General features: G+C 42.1%; 1 protein-coding gene and 1 pseudogene across 2 annotated transcripts in view; both read left to right on the top strand.

Moving 5' to 3' along the window:
• The first annotated feature begins 210 nt into the window (after positions 1-210).
• On the top strand, positions 211-710 carry LOC126474739 (uncharacterized; annotated as a pseudogene).
• Positions 711-12,967: 12,257 nt separating this feature from the next.
• The window catches only part of LOC126473279 (elongator complex protein 2), an 82,638-nt gene continuing 70,199 nt past the window's right edge, over positions 12,968-25,406 (top strand). The window contains exons 1-4 of one of the 2 annotated variants that reach the window (XM_050100234.1): positions 12,968-13,225; positions 14,036-14,360; positions 15,533-15,790; positions 15,867-16,115. In XM_050100234.1, the coding sequence (XP_049956191.1) occupies positions 13,088-13,225; positions 14,036-14,360; positions 15,533-15,790; positions 15,867-16,115 (970 nt within the window). In that variant the 5' untranslated portion in view covers positions 12,968-13,087. Of the gene's footprint in view, positions 13,226-14,035; positions 14,361-15,529; positions 15,791-15,866; positions 16,116-25,406 lie in introns of both variants that reach the window. The other variant, XM_050100233.1, reaches the window with a different exon arrangement.

The following is a 25,406-nucleotide window of genomic DNA, read 5'->3' as shown; positions in this document are numbered from 1 at the left end:
CTGTGATTCTCATACCTACCTTTTTACTCTTTGTTGTTGATTCTCTTTTGTGTATTCTCTTACTTGACAACCTATTATATGGAAAGAAATAAAAAAGAAACTTGAGTTCAGTCTCCGTTGGTTTCCGATTTCTAACTGTGTTTGAATGGGTACACACCTAATTACGCAACATTGGTGACCCCGAATGTAAAACAAACAGCAGATACGGATATGGACACACCAGCAGGATCAAGACTAGCGGTTCGCTTACCACCCTTTTGGCCACGCAACCCAACGCTGTGGTTCGCACAGGTGGAAGCGAGTTTCACGTACGCGGGAATAACTGCAGAAACAACTAAGTTTTCCCTCGTAGTAAGCCAACTCGTTACGCAACTGAAGTTCAGGATATCATAACAGCTTCTCCGACAGAGATTGCATTTGAACGGTTAAAGACTGAACTGATACGACGCTTAGCCATTTCTCAAGAAGGTAGAATCCGGCAAGTATTGACGCAAGAAGAAATCGGTGACCGGAAACCTTCACAGTTCCTGTGCTATCTCCGCAGCAAACTGGACCCCGGCACGAATCCAGACAGCCTTCTGCGTACCCTGTGGAGTTCCCGCCTGCCACCGCAGGTAAAAGCAGTCATCGCCACGCAGAACGAGACGTCACTGCACGCAGTAGCAGAACTCGCCGACCGCATACTGGAAGCGATCACGCCGAACACATAGGTCAGTGTTGTAGACATACCTGTCAGCGTAGCAACTGCATCTACTACGGTGTCTCGGGCGGATTACGATGCACTAACCGCCAAGGTCGATCTCCTATGCACACAGCTCTCGAAACTAATGTCGAATGGCATCATTGTCAATCAGAGAAGCCGTAGCCGACAACGACATGGAAGTCGTTCTGCATCGCAATCTACAACCGTGAACAGGCAGACCATTTGTTGGTATCATAGTCGGTATGGAGAGCAAGCACGTAAATGCATTAGCCCATGCTCTTTCTCCAAATCGGAGAGGAAAGTGGCAGTAGACGCTACCTCCTACCTTCCTGCATCTCGACGCCTTTTTATAACAGATCGTGCGTCAGGCAGGAAATTTTTAATCGACACCGGTTCAGACCTCAGTATACTACCAAGACAGTCCTTGCAATGTTGCCGGCCGCGAACTGCATTTAGCTTATCCGCCGCCAACAATTCGCATATTTCAACATACGGGTTGCAACAAGAGAATCTAAACTTGGGACTCTGTAGAGATTTTAAATGGAATTTCACGGTAGCAGACGTCACTAAAGCAATACTAGGAGCTAATTTCTTATCACACTTCAGACTTTTGCCAGACTTGGCCAATGCTCGCCTGATAGACAGTCTCACCAACCTATCAACAGCTTGTTATTATCGTGACACAGATTGTACCAGTATTAAGTTAATTCAAATGGCAGACGCAGAGTACCGCACAATCCTAGCGGATTTTCCTGAATTAACGAAACCGCCAGGAGCACCGCAGAAAGTGTTGCATGATACAGTACACTACATAAAAACCACGGACGGCCTGCCTGTGTCATGTCGAGCTAGCAGACTAGCACCGGAACGCCTCGCTATAGCTAAAGCGGAATTCGAGCTAATGCTTAAAGAAGGAATTATACGCCCGTCATCCAGTCCATGGGCGTCAGCCTTACACCTCGTACCAAAAAACCGTGGAGCCTGCCGTCCGTGTGGCGACTACAGAGCACTGAACGTCAGAACAATTCCGGATCGTTATCCTGTACCTTTGTTAAGGGACTACAATCACGCGCTGCACGGCGCCACAGTCTTTAGTGTGCTAGATTGCGCAAAGGCCTATACACAAATTCCTGTAGCGCAAGAAGACGTACCAAAGACCGCCATAATAACACCCTTTGGATTGTTTGAAAGTAATTTCATGACGTTTGGTCTGCAAAATGCCGCACAGACATGGCAACGTTTTCTGGATTCTGTATTACGAGGATTACCCTTCTGTTTTGCCTACCTGGATGACGTTCTCATATAGTCCGCAAACAATGAACAGCACAAGCAGCATTTAAAAGAAGTACTCCAACGCTTAGAGAAGTTTGGAATAATGTTAAATACAGCGAAATGCCTGTTTGGCCAACCCGAAGTGGAATTTCTAGGTCATCGCATATCCGCTAAAGGTTCAGCATCCTTACCCAGAAAAGTTGAGGCTATTCTACACATGCCCAAGACTACTACGGTCAAAGAATTAAGAAGATACCTAGGCAAGTTAAATTTTTACAGAAGGCATCTACCACGGACAGCTGAACAGCAGGCACCGTTAAACGCGTTATTAGCCGGCCCAAAGGTTCGAAATGCAACCATATAATGGAATGAGGAATCTGATGCAACATTCGAAGTGACACGTCAGAGCCTGGCTAAGGCCGCACTGCTGGCACACACTAAACTAGAAGCACCTTTGGCACTGGTGGTGGACGCTAGCCAGTTTGGTGTTGGTGCAGCCCTGCAACAATTGGTGGATGGCGCATGGCAACCTCTGGCATACTATTCGCACAAGTTGTCACCAGCACAACAACGCTGGGGTGCTTACGATAGAGAACTTTTGGCTATATATTTAGCGATCAAACACTTCAGACCACAAGTCAAAGCTCGTGATTTCGCAATTTTTACCGATCATAAGCCCTTGACTTATGCATTCAACAAGAACAGTGACAAATACTCTTCAAGGCAGTACTCTCAATTGGCGTTCATAAGCCAATTCACCATAGACTTACGCCACATCTCAGGTTTAACTAACGTGGTAGCTGATTGTTTGTCACGAGTATCCAGTATAACACAGCCTGTAACTCTGGCAGAACTAGCGCAAGCCCAGCAGGAAGATGATGAGCTAAATACCCTGTTGAGTGACGACAACACGGCGTTGAAGTTACAGCTAGTTGACGTGTCCGGGGAATACGTACAACTACATTGTGATGTACAACATGGTCGATCACGCCCTTACGTTCCAATCACACATCGCAGAAGAGTGTTTGATTGTCTCCACGGCCTATGTCACCCCGGTGTTCGAGCAACTACCAGGCTGGTGTCCAAAAGATTTGTATGGCCAGGAATAGACCGCGATTGGCGTAACTGGACTAGATCTTGCCCACGCTGTCAGCTATGCAAAGTGAGCAGACACGTGCGCCCTCCAATCGGACAATTCCCGGATGTCAAGGCACGCTTCTCGCACATTCATTTGGACGTCGTAGGACCTCTTCCACCACCAGATGGTAATCGCTACCTGCTAACAATCACTGACAGGTATACACGCTGGCCGGAAGGAATACCTACCGATAACATCTCGGCGGAAACTCTGGCAACGGCATTCTTGTCAACTTGGATATCGAGGTTCGGCTGCCCACTCCATATAACGACTGATAGAGGACGACAGTTCGAATCAGAACTATTCACTTAGTTAGCAAGATTCTGCAGGTACTGCCATCACCGCACCACCACCTACCATCCGGCAAGCAATGGGATGATAGAAAGTTGGAAGCATACCTTAAAAGCAGCTCTCATGTGCCACAGTACTAAATGGACGGAAGCATTACCCATTGTACTGTTAGGTCTTAGGACGATCTTTAAACCTGATATGGACGACTCCCCGGCAGAGCTGGTCTACGGAGAAACAATACGTCTGCCCAGAGAGTTCGCTGACGACTCAGTGGTACCGAATGCAGATGACCGGTCAGAATATCTACAAGGATTGAGAGAAACGATCAAGAAAATCAAACATGCGAAAGCGTCCAGACTTGGAGCTCCAGTAACATTCATGCACAACGATTTAAAAACTTGCATGCATGTATTCTTACTCACAGATGGCGTCAAACCACCACTACAACCGCCATACACTGGACCTCATCGCGTGATACGCAGAGATGCACACACCCTAGACATAGTACTGAATGGGAAACAAGCCACCATATCGCTAAGTAGAGTGAAACCCGCTTATATACTTCAAGACACTCCGGCGATGTCAGCGTCGAGCAGCGTTCAGCACATGACATCGATGCAGAACCCCACTCCGCTACCTCCGCAGTCAATAAAGCAGCAGCCTCGATGCACCACGCGTTGTGACAGACAAGTGCACTTCCCTGCCCGCTATAGAGAGGAACATCCGAGCTCCGCTCTCACCAAGGGGGCTCATGTGGCGACTACCGCACACGTCGATCGCAGCCGACGCGTAAAATTAGCGCCAACCACAGAGATTATTCTCTACGGTTCGCACGGGAGTCACAGAGAAGAGAGCCGTCAACTGTGATTCTCATACCTACCTTTTTACTCTTTGTTGTTGATTCTCTTTTATGTATTCTCTTACTTGACAACCTGTTATATGGAAAGAAATAAAAAAGAAACTTGAGTTCAGACTACATTAGTTTCGGATTTCTAACTGTGTTTGCGTGGGTACACACCTACTTATGCAACAAGCTATCAGGCATCATCCAGCTGGGAACTAATTGCATGTAGGGTGCCACAAGGTTCCATCTTAGGGCCCTTACCTTTTCTTGTGTATATCAAGGACCTTTCATCCAGAACATTACCAGATACCAAGTTTGTTTCGTTTGCCAATGATACAAACATTGCAATAAACAGCAAATGAAGTATATTCTTAGAAAGATTGGCCAGTAAAATATTTGTGGACATTCATCACTAGCTCCTAGCCAATTCTTTGTCACTAAACTTTGAAAAAACACACTAGATGCAGTTCAGAACTTGTAAGGGGTTTCCCACGAGTGTGTGTCTAACATATGATGACAAGAAGATAGAAGAAGTGGACAGTGTTAAATTCTTGAGGTTACAGCTTGACAATAAATTCAACTGGGAAGAGCACACCACAGAACTGCTGAAGCCTCTTAACAAATCTCTGTTTGCAATGTGAATTTTGTCAGACATAGGGGATATAAAAATGAAAAATCTGGCATACTATGCTTACTTTCATTCCATAATGTCATATGGGATTATTTTTTGGGGTAATTCATCAAGCCAAGCTAAAGTTTTCTGGGCACAAAAACGTGCAATAAGAGTTACATGTGGTGTGAACTCAAGAACATCCTGTAGAAGCCTGTTTAGGGAACTAGGGATACTAACTACCGCTTCCCAATGTATTTATTCCTTAATAAAATTTGTCATTCAAAATATATCACTTTTTCAAACCAACAGCTCAATTCATGGAGTCAGTACTAGAAATAAGAATAATCTTCACAAGGATCTAAAGTCACTTACTCTTGTAAAAAAAGGTGTGCATTATTCAGGAACACACATTTTCAATAACTTGCCAGCAGCCAATAAAAGCTTAACAAGCAATAAAATTCAGTTTAAGAGAAGACATAAGGATTTATTGGTGGTCGACTCCTTCAACCCCATTGATGAATTTCTCAGTAGAACTGACTGATTTGTGTGTGTGTGTGTGTGTGTGTGTGTGTGTGTGTGTGTGTGTGTGTGTGTGTAATTACAATCTAACTTCTGCACCGTTTCAGTGCAGTATTGTGTTCATTGTAAATAAGTATTGTAGGAGTTCTATTATATGTCTATTACCTTATAAATAAATAAAACATTTTTTTTAAATTTAAATTCGGTGCATTAATGTGATCTTAGTAAATGAGTGTTTGTAAAATGATTCTTTTATATAGTGTTCATTAAAAAAATGATGATTTTTCCACTTGGGACTCGTGGAAGGTACATCAGCTTATTCGTTTCAGTTGTAAATATTTGTCATGTATTATTGTTTTTCTGACACGTTCTGCATCCTGGAGGACCTCCTCACTATGGATCAATTCAAATGAAAGTAAATCTAATCTAATCTAAACTGCAATCTTTGAATTGCATCGTAAATATGTTGCTTGTATTCTGATTGCATTCTTCTCGCATCCATAATATTGTGTGAGGTAAATGATTCCAAATTTGTTTTTCTTTCTTATAAAATGGAAGCTGCTTTCGTTGCATGGCGTTCGGGGGACTTATGTGACCTGTTATTGCTTACGAATCTGAGTGTGAACAGCTCGGCATTGTAAGTATATTGCTCGTATTCTATATTATTTTTGTTTGCTTTTTTGTGCTTTCTTGCATTTAATGGAGAGATCCATATTATCAGGTTTTGACATTATTGGAATTCATCTTTATTGCATATTGTCATGGAATCAATGTGTAATTCTGCTTTGAATGATGTTGCTGAGTGTCATGCATGCCACAGTGTCTTGTAGAGTATGGATGTAGACATTGGTGAGTATGACTATGCCTTTTGGTGACTAGAGATGATAAAAGTGTGACAGTTGTTACGCAAATATCCCACAGGTATACAAACAGTACATTTTAGCAGAAGTCAAGGAAAATTTCAGTGCCCTCCTTTAAATGCGACGATACAAAGAACAGATGGGAACAAAAATAAAGTAGAATAAGAGCAATATACTTACAATGCATTTTATCAAGCAGATCACACATGGATTTTTAATCAGCAACAAACAGTCATGGATCCACAGAATACCATGTGACAAAACCAGTTTCTTTATCAAATGAAACAAAAACAAATTTGGACTCATTTAACCCACATAATATTAAGGATGAAAGCAAAAATTAAGCAGAATTTAGGATGATATTCAAAGAGTGCAGTACACACAATAAGGAGGTTATCAGGAACATAATTTCCAATTGATAACAGCCACAGGGAGTCGAAATTGCAACACTGGGTATTACAAATAAATCCATTTTACCACCACACTATCAAACCCACCCATAAAGTATAAAAGAAAAATGTGACTGTCTAGGTGCCCACATGTCAGAAAGCAAGAATACAATATTATCGCTTCATATTTTCCAGAATTCGAGTTTCACTGTCTGGCCACTCAGGGAGCTGCAGTCTGTCTCTGTTTCTGTATCGTAAAATGGATCTTGCACTTCTGATATTTTTGTGTTCTATAGTTTCTATGTTGGTTCACTTGCTTTAGTGGATTTAAGCTATAAAATAAGGAAGTATATTTAGTGCATCTCTACCACTACAGTTTTTGTAGTCAGTGCACTTTGTGTTATGAAGAATTTCTTTGGAGGATTCCTACCGCTTATTACAAATGGTTAGAATCTTCCAAAGAAATATGTAAAACGAAAGGATGTGGAAGGAGATGGGGATGTGAAAAGCCAAGTGTGTTCTGAGTATACATAAGTGGAATAAATGTATTTATTTGTATGTTAAATACCTAACTTACCAGTAACGCTTACAAATTACTCATTAGGTGATTTAGATGTTGGTTCAGATGTGTTTAGAATAATATGTTAAAATGGTACACTGTGGGATTTGAGCTCTACATTGCAAGGTGAAACAGCTTTCGTCTGTTGTTACAAATCTTAACTTAGCCATGAGACGATCCTTAGCAGAAATAGTAATCATGATTTAAATAATGAAACACTGCACAGTTACGTATTTTTCCACGATTTGCTCAATACTTTATGGGAATTTATTCTCATGATCAAGAACAAATAGTTATGTAAGTATTTTATATGAAGTTGGACAAAAGAGATCTGTTCAAAGGCATTTTTCTAATGAGTATCATGTATGCAAATACGAGGGGCCACTTTCAGGAGGTCAAATCGAGATGTTTATTCTCCAGTTTTTAGATAATTTTCGTTGTTCTTTATGTCCTCGCACTGTAACTCAAGAAGCAAATTCTGGTCAACACTTCGAGCTCCTCCTCTCATTAGCCATAGTTTCACCCACAATCATTTCCGTTTCGCTTTCTTTTCAATCAATGTGCTCGCCACCAACATATGCTGTTGTTATCTATTTGGTACCCATTCCTGAACTATAACGAAAAAGTTTACTATCATGAAATAGTTCCAGTGAAGTTGTTTGCTCAAAGAAGTTAGATGAAATTTTTGACAAAGCATGCGTTTGCGTTGGCCATTAGCTACATTAATACGCTGATGTCACACTTACGGCGCTTAGACATGTAGTTAACATTGGCCATGGACATGTACATACCCAGTTCCATCATTGGGGACATCTATCGATTGTAATAGTTGTATCGAATTCTGAGAAGGAGGAGAAGACATATTTTATAGGTCGCTGTTGGTATGATCTGTTATCATTAAATATAAACTAAAAACATAATGGCTATTGAAGTCTTCACGATCATCAACTGTAAAACAGTCACCACTGGATCGCATCCTGCTACATCTAATGTTTTTTCCATTCACTTTTCCAAAATATGCTGGGACCTCACACGTTTAAGGAAAGTATGTTCTCTAATAACTGACGTTATGTACACTCAAAATAAAAAGTACAAAAAAGATTGATGTATTTGAAAAATAACAAAACATTACTAAGTCTCAGCTGACAGTAAAGTATAAAAGAAAAATTTACGAACTAGTTATTTTAGAAGATTTATTTTCCAAACAAGAACACTTTATATGTATGAAGATGAAATGTACTGGTACAGGACTGTAATAAAGCTGTTTTTCCTAATTTGTTTCAGTCACTTCCAAATGTGTACAGGAAGAAGTTCATTTTTCTCACAGTGAATTGTAATTTTTCGCACAAATTACAACGTACTTTATGCAAACACCACATGTTTACCATTGGGGCATCTTATTATTAAGTGGTTTTTATAATACATGATTAATGTATGTAAAAAATGAGTATGAAATTGGTAGGTTCTCACTTTCAAAGAAAGGAAAGGCAAGAATAATTACCAAAATTGCCATGAATATACGAATTGAAGACATGAGCTGCTGCTTTAATTTGTGAGCAAGAATTGCTACAACAGCTATTTTCATTTATTTTTATTTACACATCAAGTTCTGTAGGACCATAATTGAGGAGCAAATCTCCAAGTTCATGAAACGTGTCAGTACATGAAATTACAACAAAAGTAATAACAGATAAAAATAGAATGTTAATGAATCCGAAAAAAAGTCAAGCAATAAGTTTAAGTAAATGCAACTAACAACACAAGAGTCAGCTTAATTTTCAAGGAACTCCTCATCACAGTAGGAGTGACCTATGAGGAAACTCAAACTGAAAGTGTGTGGACTACCGCTAAGAGTTTTGAATTCTAGTGGTAGCTTACTGAAAATGGATTCAACAGTATACTGCACACCTTTCTGCACAAGAATTAAGGAACTCTGATCCAAATGCAGGTTTGATTTCTGACGAGTGTTAACTGAGTGAAAGTTGCTTATTCTTGGGAAAAAACTAATATCGTTAACAAGAAATGACAGTTAGGAATACATATATTGAGTGACCAATGTCAAAATACCCAGACAGGAGAACAGGGGTCGACAAGAGGTTCGTGAACTTACACCACTTATTGCCTGAACCGCCTGTTTCTGAGCCAAAAATATACTTTTATAATGGGAAGAGTTACCCCAAAATACACTCCTGGAAATTGAAATAAGAACACCGTGAATTCATTGTCCCAGGAAGGGGAAACTTTATTGACACATTCCTGGGGTCAGATACATCACATGATCACACTGACAGAACCACAGGCACATAGACACAGGCAACAGAGCATGCACAATGTCGGCACTAGTACAGTGTATATCCACCTTTCGCAGCAATGCAGGCTGCTATTCTCCCATGGAGACGATCGTAGAGATGCTGGATGTAGTCCTGTGGAACGGCTTGCCATGCCATTTCCACCTGACACCTCAGTTGGACCAGCGTTCGTGCTGGACGTGCAGACCGCGTGAGACGACGCTTCATCCAGTCCCAAACATGCTCAATGGGGAACAGATCCGGAGATCTTGCTGGCCAGGGTAGTTGACTTACACCTTCTAGAGCACGTTGGGTGGCACGGGATACATGCGGACGTGCATTGTCCTGTTGGAACAGCAAGTTCCCTTGCCGGTCTAGGAATGGTAGAACGATGGGTTCGATGACGGTTTGGATGTACCGTGCACTATTCAGCGTCCCCTCGACGATCACCAGTGGTGTACGGCCAGTGTAGGAGATCGCTCCCCACACCATGATGCCGGGTGTTGGCCCTGTGTGCCTCGGTCGTATGCAGTCCTGATTGTGGCGCTCACCTGCACGGCGCCAAACACGCATACGACCATCATTGGCACCAAGGCAGAAGTGACTCTCATCGCTGAAGACGACACGTCTCCATCCGTCCCTTCATTCACGCCTGTCGCGACACCACTGGAGGCGGGCTGCACGATGTTGGGGCGTGAGCGGAAGACGGCCTAACGGTGTGCGGGACCGTAGCCCAGCTTCATGGAGACGGTTGCGAATGGTCCTCGCCGATACCCCAGGAGCAACAGTGTCCCTAATTTGCTGGGAAGTGGCGGTGCGGTCCCCTACGGCACTGCGTAGGATCCTACGGTCTTGGCGTGCATCCGTGCGTCGCTGCGGTCCGGTCCCAGGTCGACGGGCACGTGCACCTTCCGCCGACCACTGGCGACAACATCATTGTACTGTGGAGACCTCACGCCCCACGTGTTGAGCAATTCGGCGGTACGTCCACCCGGCCTCCCGCATGCCCACTATACGCCCTCGCTCAAAGTCCGTCAACTGCACATACGGTTCACGTCCACGCTATCGCGGCATGCTACCAGTGTTAAAGACTGCGATGGAGCTCCGTATGCCACGGCAAACTGGCTGACACTGGCGGCGGCGGTGCACAAATGCTGCGCAGCTAGCGCCATTCGACGGCCAACACCGCGGTTCCTGGTGTGTCCGCTGTGCCGTGCGTGTGATCATTGCTTCTACAGCCCTCTCGCAGTGTCCGGAGCAAGTATGGTGGGTCTGACACACCGGTGTCAATGTGTTCTTTTTTCCATTTCCAGGAGTGTATAATACCATATGACATAAGCGAATGAAACTAAGGAAAGTGGACAAATTTTCGTGTCGAACGATCACTCACTTCAGATACTGTTCGAATAGTAAAAATCGCAGCATTAAGTCTTTGAACAAGATCCTGACAATGGGCTTTCCATGACAGTTTACTAACTATCTGAACATCTCGATATTTGAACCGTTCAGTTTCACTAATCATATGCCTATTCTGTGAAATGAAAACGTCAGGTTTTGTTGAACTGTGTGTTAGAAACTCTAGAAGCTGAATCTTACTGCGATTTAGGGTTAGTTTATTTTCTACAAGCCATGAACTTAAGTCATGAACTACACTATTTGAAACCAAGCCAGTGTTGCACACAAAATCCTTTACTACCAAGCTAGTGTCATTATCAAAGAGAAATATTTTAGAATTACCCGAAATACTAGAGGGTATATCAGTTATATAAATAAGGAACATGAGTGTCCCCAACAATGATCCCTGTGGCACCCCCCCCCCCCCCCCAGAGCACTTGACCAACCCCACACAGTCGCAACAATACTGTGTATGGTATCTTTTTACAGTTTCAGAAAATTGTTATGATGACAGCTACCACATGTACTATTTTGATATACAGAGCACATATAATTTTATATATGTGTATAACGAGACAGAATTATGACACATTTGTGGTCCTCAAATTATTAAACTTGTCAATTAAATTGAAGTCAGTAAACAGGTCAGATCAAACATGATGAGAGAATATGTGACTTATCCACTGTTACATAGCCAATAAACCCCTTTCAAGTATTTAACACTAATGAGGCACATACGATGATTGCGTGTTTGAAGGCCATTTCTGAAAAGAACATAACTTCACCATCCACAGATTACTTTAATGCTAGGAAATAATTAGGCATTGAAAACAGCAACCAGTCACATTATTTCAGATCTGTAAATTACTATTGCAAAAAGTTCCTTAGCTGGAATCATGAAAGTGCCAACTTCGAAGTGAATTCGTGAAATTGTAGCTCACTGCATTGATATCTTTCCGCAAACTCAAGATGGATGATAGTTTCACAGGAGGCTCACCCCACTCAGAAAAGGTCTAAACCACGGTCTAGCATAGCAGTCGCAACACTCCGTCTCGTTTTTGTTGCCCACAGCGATAGCAGCGCTGCAAGCGGCCAGCAAACGACACTTCTGCACACGGTATCGGATGAGTGCGAATGCTAACATTTATGTTGATTTATAGCTTAGCTTTTATCGTAAAGAGCGTATTTAGTGCCCGAAAAATCAATAGTAATGAAACAATGACACCAAAGTTGTTAATATTTACTTATTTAGTTTCCTAATGGCCCTGGGAGGAAAGAAACAGTTCAGTACAGAATAGTTTATTTACTATTTTCTTGTAACATACAGACATTTACTGAATAATGTAATTTTCTTTTAATAACAAAGAATTGCTAGTAAATACCAGAACACCTGTCGTTCAGCAAAAAGACATATGTCCACCCAACAAAACAGTTTTTTTTTTGTTCGCTACACTTTCGGCAAAATAAGTGAATGTGGAACCTAGGAAACGTATATGGAACGTAATACCTAAATTATTTAACGTGCCAAATATGCCACCACAACTGTAGTTTGAGGATAACCACACGGACGTGATAATAAATCGTTAAAAGCAATAAAACTGTTTCCCAATACAGAAGAAACCAATTTCACGATTGTTGCGAAATCTGAGCCACAAACGTCAAGAATCTTGAATGCATTTGTTTTTGAAGCTAAAGTATTTACATTTATAAAAGTGTTTGCGTACCAAAATGTCGAGTGAAGTATAAGAAAGGGCGAATCATTAGCCTCCATATAAACGGCCTATGATAATAACAACAGACAACAACAGAAACACGTATGTTTCTCATGCATGAAATATGTGTTTATATTCTCTTGCTTATACATATTCGAAAGTATTTATTCGTGAATAAGTTTGTAGCTTATGTCATTGAATCACTGTGATTCGACTGTTTTTGCATGTATTTCACAATAATTCATGACTCTTAGTAATTTAATAACGCATGGAACACACCTACGACGCATATGAGTGTCTGCTTCCTCACCGCTTGGGACACACGTGTCGCTACAGCTGTCAAACTGTAGTAGCGCTTCACCGAGTTGAATCTAGTGTCTCCGTAGCAGACACCACCACGGGGTCTGGATGTATCTCTGGTTTCTGGGCAATGTGTTGTGTTATGGTTTGGATGTGTTGTGACGATCTCATGTGCCGGTGAATGTGTTGCTTTTACTCATAAACATGCTGCGCCGTAATAGCGGTAATAACGACTTATACATATCGTGCTCGTGTAATCGGACTCCACATTCTTCAGATTGGGGGCGTAATGGGTTAATATGTTTCGGAGCGTGCAACGCGGTTGCTATTTATGACCCGACGGTATGTACACCAAACGTGGGACGTAATAGTATATGGTTTTAATGATATACAAGGCGTTCATTTCTCGTTCGCCGTGACGACTACCTAAAACAAATTCACGCATCCACCAATTTCTGTTGCTGGCCGCCAACTGTATTTCTTTCATTTTAATTTGTGTGGCCCCTGCTTATGTACAAAACTGATTAAAATCCCATTTTAATGTGAGATGTTTCTTTCTGAAATAGTCTAAAGGATCGACATTGTTATTTCTCTGAATCTGTTAAGTAGCCTATTCGAGGTTCCTAGAAGCCTAGTAAAGATCACAGAATTAGTAATAACTGAAAAAGTTACGTGCCCAACACATTGAATAGAATGAAGAAAAAGAATGAAAGTCTCTTACAAAAAATGTTTATTCAAACAAATTTTAATAGCCGAATTATCACCTGTTAATAATATATGTATAGCACGTATCACTTGTAGCATCTCCCAGTACTTGATAATTGTGCTTAAGAATCAGGAACTATGGAAAGATTTCAATGTAATGTAATTGGTACTAGTTGTAGGTTTCTTGTGACTCGGATATCAGTCTTCATGATTTGAAGCACCCCCCTTCAAATATAGATGGAAAAAGCGATTTTTGCTTGTGATGTTATCGTCAGAATTGCTTGATGAGCTTAAGCTTAAGGAATGGTTGAACTTTTTATGGAGTTCTATTTGTTTTAGTTAAGTGACACCGATATTATAAATATGTTTCCATGTGGACAACAGTAGTAATAAGTGTGTGGCTTCAAAGATGTTTAAACTTACAGCTTCTGCATGTGGATTTTACAGTATGCGGATGCTGGTAAGATTTTGAAGGTACTGTGCCACCACAAAGGAAGGGTAAATGCAGTTCAGTGGATCAAGACAGGAAATTGTTCACCAGAGACAGAATTTGTCTCTGCATCTTCTGATGGCACCGCTGTCTTATGGAGTGCAGATGACATGGGTGGATTTTACGTATCAAGTGTTCTTGAAGGGCATAATAGTGCTGTGACATTTGCTGATGGTATATATTTATCGAACACTGACCATCAAATATGCAAGCAACCACTTATTGTTGTTACTGCGTCTGCAGACTCCTCTTTGAAGATATGGAGAAGGAAGAAAGCTGAAGGTAGTACTCATTTATTTTGATTACAGGAGTGTCCGATTCCACCCATCTGCTTTGACCCATGACATCATCAATATATCGGAAATGGCTGTTGGAAGCGTCTCCAATACGGTGCCTATGATGCCACTACATACAAATAGCAACAAACAGAAAAATACATATAAATAAGAAAATAACATCTCCCTCCAAAAACACAGTCAAAATAACATGACAAATGCAGGAGATTGGGGTTTGTATGTATATATATATCAGCTAAAACTACAAAAATTGGACTTGGTCACTTCCCTTACATGTATAGGTCTGCCACAACTATTGAGAGCAAAAACCCAACACATACAACTACGAAAAATAAAACCAGAACCACAACACCTCAAAAATCTAAACATCAAACATCCCTACATAAATTAAAACATATTCAATAGACCATAAATACATGAACATCAAACTTGAGAAGAATAAACACACACAAAAAAAGAACTTACACGTCGACATTGCCACCTGTACCTGGTCCGAGATGACGGAATTGTGGTCAGCGTCATGTTCTCATGACAAATATTACGCTTCACAATCACAGCAATCAGTCCAAATAACTGGAGGAATTTAACAATGGACAACATGTACTCCTCCATGTCTGACCACAACATAGCACTATGATATTTCATCGTCATATCCATACCTAACAACAAAAGCCATACAATAAATTAAACATCTTACCGCACCACAAACAGGAGACTAATAACACCCAACAAAAATGCCAAACACATAAACAAAAAAATTAATTTGTAACCCACTGAAAGAACTTCCAACCCTTACGTCCCAAACCACGAACACTGCCATTGCTTCACACACCCAGCACCAAGGCTCAAATGAACCCAATACAACACATTACCCCCAGCACAAGCACGCGCACGCGCTCTCTCTCACACACACCACCACCACCACCACCACCACCACCACCAGAGGGCCCCATCAAACACATCAAGACGACGTCTACAAACACAACCAACTTATAAACTCCGTGCTGTACTGACGTCACACACCACAACACCCTTACATCGCGGGTCAAGCAGACAGGTGAAATCGAACTCTTCCATTGACCCCATTTATTTATTTTTTTAGTGTAATGCAATGTTAATTTACCAATGGATGTAAACAGTTTATTCTATTTGCAGTAGCAGCTGTGTGCTCACAGACAGTGAATTTTGGTTCTGGATTCTGTTTGTGTGCACGCATATGTATTTTGCCATCCACATCAGACATTCTCATTGCTTGTGCTACTGATGACACCAAGATTCATCTATTTGCTGACAAACAGTATGAAGAGATCTGCATAAGTCCTAAAGAAAATGAAACATTACTGTCACATTTTGTCAAAGTAGACAGTTTACTTGGCCATGATGACTGGGTGAGAAGCCTTGATTTTGCTATTGAAGGTAACTAGTTTTCTTACAGAAATTTACTCAAATTCTCTCGTCAGTGGCCTTAGTTCTTGTACTATTTGGTTTCCAGATTCTGGAGATGTGCTTCTAGCAAGCTGTTCACAAGATACATTTGTTCGGCTATGGAGAATATCTGCTCGTGAATGTGGATCACAGTTACAAAGTCCAGTTAGTGAACTGCCATCATCAGAAGATATTCATGCCGAAGAACATGTATTTGAAATTAAAGGTCGCTGGTTTGTTTGGGCAGTAGAATCAGTGTTACCAGGGCATGAAGGTTGGGTTTACAGTGTCCGGTGGCATCCTGTTATTAATTCAGGTATGCTTAAGCTAAAGTCCAATAAAAGTCTAGAACAAGGGCAGTGCTACTGCATTAATTTGGTTGAGTAGTTTTGGGAGTTTACATTTATAAGGTGTGATGAAAACTGAGGCAATGTCAACAGTCAACTATAAGTATCATATGGACGAGCAACAGGGAGACAATGTGTTTTATAACAAAATAATTGAAGCAGTTACATTACAGTGATCATATCCCAAAAGTTTACAAGATATTTGTCAATACAAAAATATTTTTTGGAATATCCAAGATCGAATAATGACAATGTTATGATGAGGATAGATTGCTACCCACCATATAGTGGAGATACTGAGTTGCAGACTGGTGCAACAAAAAGAAAACTAAACATGGAAGCTTTTGGCAGGAAGGCTGTCTTCTGAAATAGACAAAACACACACACACATTCGCGTGCGCATGCTAATGCAGCTCATACACGCCTGTCCACTGTCTCTGGCTGCTGAGGCCAGACTGAACAACTGCACATGATGGCAGGAGCATTGTGGGTGGTGGGAGTAAGGAGGAGGCTGGGGCAGGGAGGAGGAGGGAGAACAGGGTATGGGTGGGGGACAGTAAGGTGCTGCTTGTGGAAGCATGTAGGGATTAGGTGGAGAGAGGATAGGGCAGCTAGGTTCAGCCATGAAGTAAGACGGGAGGTGGGGGAGTGTGGCAGCAGCAGGAAAAGGAGAGAAGTAAAAAGACGGTGGGTGGTTGTAGAATAGAAGGCTGTGTGGTACTGGAGTGGGAACAGGGAAGGGAATAGGTGGGTGAAGGACAATTACTAACAAAGGTGGAGGCCAGGAGGGTTACAGGAACGTAGAATATATTACAGGGAGAGTCTCCACCTGTGCAATTCAGAAAAGCTAGTGTTGGTGGGAAGAATCCTTCTATTCCACAAGCACACCCAAAGTGTTTTTACTTTTCTCCTTTCCTTCAACCCCCCCCCCCCCCCCCGGCCTCCATCTTACCTTCCAACTGAACCTAGCTGTCCTACCCTCTCTCCACCTCATTCTTGTATGTCCCCACAAGCAGTACCTTACCATCCGCTACCCATACCCTGCTCCCCCTCCCCACCCCAGCCTCCTCTTTACCCCCACCATCCAGATTGCTTCTCCCATTGTGCACAGTTGGTCATAATCTGGCCTCAGCAGCCAGACAGTGGTCATGTGCATGTGAGCTGCATTAGTGTGAACGTGTGTTTGTATTGTCTATTTCAGAAGAAAGCCTTCTTACCGAGATCGTACGTATTTAGTAGACTTTTTGTTGTGACTATTTGCAACTCAACATCTCTGCTATATAGTGAGTATCAATCTATCCATTTTGTGATATTGTCAAAAAATATTTTTGTGGCACATAATATATAGCTGAAATTATTGCTTACACTGTTCATTAATTGTAACTAAAATTTTTATTGTGGTATCATGTTCATTGGCTTTGTTACCTCATAACAGAAGTGTTAACCCTCCAAACTAATCTGGACCTTGAGCAATTTTACTGGTCAACCTGTTACCATACCCTTCAATGACAGAGAAGAAAGAAAAAAAAAGTAATTGTGACATCCTTTCATGATCCGAAAGCAAACACATATATTTTTCGAAGAATACAATGTGGTTTTAATTTTGACATAAAAATAATGACATTAGTTACTGAAACTAACATAATGCCTATCTGTTTATCACAGAAGAAAAAAGCTTCGTCTGGCACAGCCCTTATTATAGACGTAAACCACTCAAAGGCATATGATCTATTTTGTACTAAGTTACCTAAGGTAAAAGTGTAATTAGTGTAATGTTATGGAAAAGCATGTGCAATTTTGTGTGGAAGATGCGTAATTTGGAGTGCCAGTTGTGGATCAGCAGAAGCAGTTGGTGGACCCTTCTGCTTGTGAATGCCATTTAAACTCACTTTTGAGAAGCTATGACTGTTATCTGCTAAATTTCACGTGCTAATGACGTTGCTACTGTTAACACTCAGGTCTAATGTTCTGTGAGGCTGTAAATCAATTCTTTTTTCTGTTATACTTCTTGCCATTCACCCTACTGTGGCCAGTTACAGTACTTCACTATTTGCGACCATCTTCCACATCGACATTGGCAGAGAGTATGTTCCATCGTACCAGTTATTAGTATTTCCTCCTGTTCCATTCACACATGGAGCACAGGGAGAACAACTGTTTGAATGCCTCTGTGTGTGTGCAGTAATTAATCTGATCTTATCCTCATGATCTCTGTGTGAGCGATATGTCGGGGGTTGTAGTACATCCCTAGAATAATAATTTGAAGCAGCTTCATGAAACTTTAACAGACTTTCTTGGGATAGATTACATCTGTCTTGAATAGTCTGCCAGTTCAGTTCCTTCAGTATCTCTGACACTCTCCCATGGGTTAAACAAGCCTGTGACCATTTGTGCTGCCCTTCTCTGTAAACATTCAATATGCTCGCTTAGTCCTGTCTGGTATGGGCCCCACACACTTGAGCAATATTCTAGAACCAGTCGCACGAGTGATTTGTAAGTAATCTCTTTCATAGACTAATTGCACTTCCCCATTATTCTACCAATAAACCAAAGTTTACCACCTCCTCTACATACAACTAAACCTATGTGATCATCCCATTTCATATCCCTAGAGAGTGTAAAACCCAGGTATTTATATGAGTTGGCCAATTCCAAGAGTGACTCATTGATATTGTAGTCATATTATACTTCATTTCTTCATTTTCTGGCAGTTAGAGGAAGTTGTCAGTCTCTGCACCAAGTTGAAATCTTATCAAGATCTGACTGAATACGTATGCAGCTTCTCTCAGATGGTACTTCACTATTGATACCTTCATCATCTGCAAAAATCTTGATTTTACTATTAATATTGTCTGCAAGGTCATTGATATACAACATGAACAGCCAGGGTCCCAACACACTTCCTTAGGGGTACACTCAAAGTTACTTATACATCTCATGGTGACTCTCCATCCAAGATAACATGCTGTGTCCTCTCTAACAAAAATCCTCACAGTTTAACTAGATACCCCAGATGATCATACATTTGACAGTAAACATTGGTGCGGTTTCTTTTCGGGAACCAAGAAACACTACCTCTACCTTGTTGCTTTGATCCAAAGCTTTCAATATGTTATGTGAGAAAAGTGCGAGTTGGGTTTCACAGGATTGATGTTTATGAAATGTATGCTGGATGGTATTGAGGAGGTCGTTGTGTTCTAGATGAATCATTATGTTTGAGCTCAGAACCTCACTGGTTGCTGAATATGGTTCAGTGAGTCATTTTTCATAGGGACTTCATCCTTCAAACTGATGAAGAACTTGGGGCCAATCTGTAACAACGCGCAATTCCTTTTGTTCCGCGTGTTCAGAAAGGTTGTAAGGACAATCACATTGATACCATCACCTTTTTTCTGGCTTTTGAAGGAGGTAGCCTCCCAGAGAAGGTCAAGATTATGTGTTATCAATGTGACATCAAGCCGTACATCCCACCGCTCATCAGACCCTCTGTGTGGTGACTGTGGAGACCCACTCCCTGAGGAGAGCCCTTGTGTTCCACCACCCATGTGTGTTAATTGTCATGACCATCACTCTCAATGCTCACCAGATTGCTCAGTGTATAAGAAAGAAAAGAAGATACAAATTTATAAGTGCCTGGATCGTTTATCTTACATTGAGAATCATCGGAAATATGATAGAGTTCATCCTGTGTCGATGATGTTTACTTTTGCCTCTGTAACGTCTTTCCTCCTCCTCCTCCTCCTCCTCCTCCTCCTCCTCCCTCTTCCTTACCCTAGATCCGTCCCCCTCTCCTCTCCCTCTCCCCAGTGATTGCCATGCCCTTCCCTCCAGATGCCACTCCACCTCCCCAGCCAAAGAAGTGCCCCCATTCTTCGATGCCCGCTAGTGACGGGGGCTCACTTCCGAGACCTTTCTCCTCAGCATCTCTCAGGCTCCATTCACCTTTAGCCAGTTCCGTGGTGGAGCACAGCCATTGCCATTGCTGTTCATGGTCATCATCGAGCCTTGCAATGTCTTTAGCTACGCCGGTCTTACTACCTATAAATGTCTTCACGCCAAAGCCCACTACTTAATGAAATGAAGTAAATGGGTGTTTCGGGAAGGCTTTATCTCCTCTCTAAGTTCTTTGCCCGCTTCGTTATGGTGTGGGCTACACTCTCCACACTCCAAGGTTGTCAGCAGCAGTCTTTCTTTCCGGGCCGTGCCCATTCCCGTGGCCTTTGTACAGATCCATTAGTTCTCATGGAACACCTCGGGATTCATTTTGCTATGGTATTGGCATCAGCCTACCATCCAGCTGCCTTCCATCTCTGGAAACAGCAGGCTGAAGCTTCCTGCTTTTTCACCCCTTGTCAGGTGTAATCCTACAATGAATCTTTTAATGAATGGGAACCTTTTGTGGACACCTCTTCTCCCACAATTCAGCTCATGACCATGATTCCATCCAAAACCAATTGCTACAACACCAATATCTCCTTCTGGTGTTTAATGATATTTGGCTCCAAGACATTTTCCTCTCTCAGTGGAGAGAAAGAATTGTGGTTCCTGTCCTTATACCTGGCAAGGATCCGTCATCCCTTGATGTTTACCAGCAAGTCATCGTGACTAATATCCCCTGCAAGTTACTAGAACGGATGATGACTTGTCGAGTCAGTTGGGTCCTTGAATCATGGGACCTTTTGTCTCCTTACCAGTGTGGCTTCTGGGTGGGATGATCTCTGATCGATCATCTACTTCGATTGGAAACCACAATTAATTCAGCAGGCCTTTTCTCAGTGCCACCATCTTGTCACATCTGTTGGGAACCGTTCTCAGCTCTCCATAGAACCAGGAGAATAGTGTTCCCCAGGACTCCGTATTAAATGTCTAACTTTTTTTCATCGCTATTAATGGACTTATGGCCTCTGCTGGACCACTGGCCACCTCTTCTCTTCTCTGTATTTGCATGATTTCTGTATTTGGTGGCCTAGCCCCTGTGCAGTGGCCTGTGCAGAATGACAGCTCCAGAGTGCCATCCGGCGTGTTTCCTCATGGACACACTCTCACAGTTTTCATTGGAGGGTGGTGCATTTCTCTCCCTGTAGTATGGTCCATCCTGATCTAGGGGTTTGCCTTGAAGCCCAGCATCTGACTGTGGTCTACAGTTTCGTTTCTTCGGTCTTATTTTGAACAACAATCTTGTTTGGTTGCCCCATATCCATCATCTGAAGGTTGCCTGTTTTCATAAACTCAGTGTTCTTCACTTCCTTGCCCACACCTCTTGAGGTGTGGATTGTTTGACCCTTCATCACCTTTACTGGGCATTCATTCTGTCTCATCTGGATTATAGTTGTCATGTTTATGGATCAACTGTCCATTCTACTGTGCCCCTCTTGGACCTGGTTCACCACATTGGTATCTGTATAGCCATAGGAGCTTTTTGTACTGTCCCTGTTGATAGTCTTCTGGTTGACTCTGGCATCCCTCCTCTTTCAGTCTGGTGCTCCCAGCTCCTTGTCTCCTATGCCATCACTATCCATTCTTCCCCTGCTCAGCCCTGCTAGTCTTTTCATGGCATGGGGTTGTCACCTGCCAGCTGCCAACTCTCACGTGCATTTACCAGTTGGGCTCCACTTCGCTTCTCTCAGCCATGACTTCCCTCTCTCCTCCTTGTTCTCTTCCACATGTTCTCTGCTGATTACCCACCCTTTGTTAGTTCCTTGGCCACGGATTCGGATGGATATCTTCCGGGGTCAGAAAACCTCCATTGCTGCAATGGTGTTCTGTTGTTTGTTCTGAACACTCTTACAGGAGTTTCAGGGTGCCATTGTTTTTTATGCCAATGGCTCTAAATCTGCCAATCATGTGGGATATGCCTTCACATCTTTTGTTGACACAGAACACTACCTCTTACCTGCCACATGTGGGGTGTTTACTGCAGAACTGATGACCATCTATCAGCCCCTCTGCTTCATTAAACTGTCCTTACTCACTTGAGTTTGTTATGTATGGACTCAGTGAGTGACCTCTTGCCTGCCACATGTGGGGTGTTTACTGCAGAACTGATGACCATCTATCAGCCCCTCTGCTTCATTAAACTGTCCATACTCAGTTGAGTTTGTTATGTATGGACTCAGTGAGTGACCTTCAGGCTATCACATGGAGTTTTTCCCACCATTCCTTGGTTTCTGCCTTCCGTGACCTTCTCGCTGATCTTGGTGATGCTGCGTGTTCCGTTGGTTTCCTGGCCACGTAGGTATCCCAGGTAATGAACTTGCTGAACATCGGGCTGGGGGGAGGGAATCCACCTGTCCTCCTCCCCTTTCTTTGTGAGCTCTCAAGGGGCAGATTTGTGGCATTACAGCAAATGCATTTTTGCTCAATTGTGGGCTGACTCTTGGGAGATTACCCCCCTGTCTAGTAAACTTTGCACTATCAAGGACACTCCCATCATGTGATGTTCTCCGTCTGCGTCTCCCGACAGGAATCTACCATTCTCAGCCATCTTCTTAGTGGCCATAAGGTTGACCCATCATTTTTTTACTCCACAATGAGCTGCCGTCCTCCCCCCTTTTGTAATTGTGAAGCTCCTCTCAGGGTGATATGTATTTTGCTGGACAGCTCCTGCCTGTTGGCCCTTTGCACGAAGTGTGACCTCCTACCTTCCTTGTCTTGGGCGTTAGTGGATGATCCTCATGTGGTATGATTGTTGTCTGTTTTCTTCGTGAAAATTGTTTTTACTCTCAGGTATAAGTCCTTGAATGCCCCTGTGGAGTTTGCGTTCCTCAGTTAGTGAAGGCCTTGATCCTGCCTCCACACCTGCCAGCTTCTCCCTTCCTTTTCCCTACATTTTGTCTGGTCTGTTGTGCTTCCCCCCCCCCCCCCCCCTTTATTGTGTCTTGTTCCTCTGGTGTTGTCCCTATTGTATCATAATAATGGTATTGTGTGGCTGTTGGGATGGGTCAGTGTCAGTGCTGGTGCTCCCACTGCATGCAGCGTTTCTGGGGCACCACTGTGCTCTCTGCATTTCCACCCACCCCACTCCTGTGCTTTCCTCTTCTCACTGCCCCGATGTCCGATTTTCCTCTTTGTTTGCATGTTATCCCGTCCTCTTTACTGGACTGCGCTGTTTGTGTTGTTCTTCCCTTGATTTCTGCCGTCCTAGATCATGGGCCCGATGATCTCACTGTTTGATCCTCTTCTCTGAATAAACCAATCAGCCAACAAACATGTAAATACATTATTTATGCAGGGTGATTCAGTAGCCCCCTGCTGCTGGGTTTTATGCAACCTGCAACACCTTCAAATGCCGCGAGCAAGATTTTCGTATTCTATAGCTCACAACACTCAAACTGTTACTCCTGCAGAAAAAATTAAAATGACCTTTTTGTAGGAAATTAACGGAGTTAAATTTTATTCTAGAGTGTGTTTTTGCTAGTGGCCATAGTTTTTGAATTATTCAACAAAAATGTGCAAAAGTAGCCTTCAGATGCATTTTTCTGGAATAACTTGAAATCTATGCCCTTCAGTGAAAACATATCCCAGTACAAAATTTAACTACATTAAATGTCCTACAAAAAGGTCTTTTTAATTTTTTCTGCAGGAGTAATAGTTTGAGTGTTGTGAGCGATAGAATACGAAAATCTTGCTCATGGTGTTTGAAGGCATTGCAGGCTGCATAAAACCCATCATCCTTTATGTAACTTGCAGCTATGAGGTTATGTCAGAAATAAGTAAATAAATAAATAAATAAATAAATAAATAAATAAATAGAGCTTAATCCACTTGTTAAGTATAAGATAATTTGATCATATGCTGTGCATAAGACGATATATGGAGATACATATACATATCTTGTTAATTTCTGAAGTAACATAATATTGACAATCAGCAACAGTTTCAAATTATATTGTTATACAACTTAGACTTCAAGTGCTAATAAATAAATAATGTAATCTACAGCTTTAGCAGTACTCTTTTAAATTACAAAGCCTGACAAGCCTAAACCTCGGCATACAGATGAGTTAAGACTGGGTATCATATAATGTAGGCTAAGTAATATGCAGGAACTGTTGTACAGCATTAGTATTATGTTACTCTACTGGCTAACTGTAGCCACAGACAATGTCAACTGTTCAAATTTTTCTGGTAAGTACCCATTTGCGCATTTGTACAATGACAGATGTTGAATTGTTCATTCTTTCTGTTCAGGCGAAGCCAATTTGTAGTTTTTTCTGTCACTTAAACCATTTATTGGTCTTTTGCTGAAAAAATTCTTTAGTGTTTTAGATGACTGAGCTATCTATTCATTCTTCTGACAAAAACTGGTAGTATGTAGTACTTTTATTTCGTGAAGTAAACCAATAGTGTACAACCAAAGTATGCATATCCCCGTATGATAACCTTACCGTGGGGTGCGTGACGACATCTCAGGGGAATACACAAAGGTTGAAAAGAGCATTATACATGTTCATTTAATTATGTGCCAAATTGGCTAATTCTTCTTAATTTAAAACTGATTATTAAGTTGCCAATTATTAAGTTGTTCCATATGCAGTTAACATGTAGCTAATTAAGCTGATGTATCATTGGGGGCTCAAAGTTAACCATAGAAGTTTCCTTGGGAGTATGGGAAGGAGAAAGGAACACTGCTGAATTTTAGTGATTGTTTGCATTCCATATTACAGAAAAAATGTGAAGATACCCACTGATTATATTACTATAGGTGCATCCTACTCCAGATTGAGGAGGGAGATAACATGCACTGAGAAGTCAGATCCTTCTCTGACAGAAGCAATGTGATTAGTTAAAGCCTATTAAACTGTCCCTACAGCTCTGAGTTTGTTAATGACAGAAGATGGTGTCATGGCAGTCATTCCTCCAGCACTGATCGTGTATGACGCGCCCCACCTCTGGCAGGGTTCTCACCTTAGTAATAGGACAAGTGACTGCTTTTAACAACCAGCTGGTCAATCACTGGTTTTTTTGTTCACTTGATTTCTTCAGTCGAATGAAACTAGTCTCTGTGGCCACATTTTTGAATCTACCCCCTCCAGATTCTGTGTGCATGCTGCGCACTATATGTCGGCCTCATGCTGTCGCTCAGAGTAGAGCCACTACTGCGAGGCACAACAGGCGGTCCAGGTGCAGTTGCAGCCCAGGCTGCTGGTCTGCCACCTCATGCTGGCTGTGCTTCTGACAGCAGCAGGAGACTGAGAGTTTCAGTGCCATGCACCTGACCCCAAGGCTGCTGCTACATACGGGAAAAGACTAAAAAAAAT

The sequence above is a fragment of the Schistocerca serialis genome, chromosome 4, assembly GCF_023864345.2.
Source record: "Schistocerca serialis cubense isolate TAMUIC-IGC-003099 chromosome 4, iqSchSeri2.2, whole genome shotgun sequence".
Lineage (NCBI taxonomy): Eukaryota > Metazoa > Arthropoda > Insecta > Orthoptera > Acrididae > Schistocerca > Schistocerca serialis.
This window is presented reverse-complemented; position numbering and strand designations above follow the sequence as displayed.